We start from the raw sequence: 1,124 nt of genomic DNA, 5'->3' as shown, positions 1-1,124 counted from the left end.
TAAGAATGTAAAAAATTTGGACAAAAGGCACAAAAAACGACACGTTTTTTATTATTTTTTTAAGATCAAGTAAAAAGCATCGCAAAAAATGCTACCAACTTAAATCTGGTTCAGTGTTGTTTGAGGTTATGTTTTTTGTAATTTATTCAAAAAATATGTAATGATAAATAATCGCTCCGTTTTGTTGAAATTCCTTTAGGAAATTAACGAGTATGCAAAAATGCAATTTGAATTTGAATTCTAAATAAAAAAAAATGTTTTTTTTAACTTACTGGTAAGTGAGAGTTCTTCGACGAGTTCAAGCTTGTCTTTCGCCCTCTCGACCATTTTATTGATGTCACAAACGACGGATTTGTCAGTGGAGTTGGCCTCCACATTGACGAGGATTTTCACCTGTTCGAAAACTTCCTGGACGTTTGTTAGTAAATTTGCTTGTTCTTCTTTGGTTGGTATGACGTTTGAAGCCCCAAACATTGACTAAAATCGCAATGAAGTCAAGTAAACCCGAAATGGGGGCCCCTCTAAACTTACGTCGAATAGCCCCGCACTTAGCAACAGGAGAGACATTTGGTAAAATTTCATTTTAACAACGCGACTAAACTCGTGTTAAATTGCTATTTGTATTGTTTTATTGCTGAGGTGTGTTTTTTTTTTTTCAATGTCAGTGCTTATTTTGCACAAATTTGTCCTCAGATTCTCCACTTGAGTGATACGATAGATTGGATCGGAGGTCGGCCCCCGATTGCGGCCCCAAGTTGTGGTTTTCGGGGCGAAAAATGCATCAGTACGTATGGATTTTTTTTTAAACGGAAATCAGATTTTAGGGAAAAAATTGGTAGCACTTTGTGTTGTCAACTCAAAAAAATAAAATTCACCAGATCCGAGTTTTTTCACAATTTAGTGATTTTTGACTGGGTTTAGTACGAGTTTACGTAAAATGTGTACAACAAATTCCAATTCCAGAAAAATTCTACCGAAATTCTAGTAATTCCAAATTAATTACCATTTAATTCCAAAATAATTCCCGTAATTCTAAATTAATTCTTAGAAATCCAATGTATTTTTTAAAAGAAATTATCTCCGATAATTCCAAAAAGAATTCCAGTAATTTCAGAAAATATCCA

General features: G+C 33.6%; 2 protein-coding genes across 2 annotated transcripts in view; one reads left to right on the top strand and one right to left on the bottom strand.

Moving 5' to 3' along the window:
- Positions 1–617, bottom strand: part of LOC123015902 — a 3,341-nt gene extending 2,724 nt beyond the window's left edge. Inside the window, exons 1-2 of the mRNA XM_044415963.1 lie at positions 532–617; positions 273–477 (exon numbers count right to left, since the gene is read on the bottom strand). Of these exons, the coding sequence (XP_044271898.1) occupies positions 273–477; positions 532–582 (256 nt within the window). The 5' untranslated portion in view covers positions 583–617. The remainder of the gene's footprint in view (positions 1–272; positions 478–531) is intronic.
- LOC123009764 (receptor-type guanylate cyclase Gyc76C) overlaps positions 1–1,124 on the top strand; it is a 54,938-nt gene that overhangs the window by 37,177 nt on the left and 16,637 nt on the right. Inside the window, exon 5 of the mRNA XM_044406284.1 lies at positions 694–784. Coding sequence (XP_044262219.1) covers positions 694–784 — 91 coding nt within the window. The remainder of the gene's footprint in view (positions 1–693; positions 785–1,124) is intronic.

This window comes from Tribolium madens, unplaced genomic scaffold (assembly GCF_015345945.1).
Source record: "Tribolium madens isolate multiple individuals breed KSU strain unplaced genomic scaffold, Tmad_KSU_1.1 Scaffold_19;HRSCAF=116;Tcas5.2_LG9, whole genome shotgun sequence".
In the NCBI taxonomy this organism is placed as follows: Eukaryota; Metazoa; Arthropoda; class Insecta; order Coleoptera; family Tenebrionidae; genus Tribolium; species Tribolium madens.
Note: the sequence above shows the minus strand (reverse complement) of the source record. Positions and strands in the feature narration are given on the sequence as shown.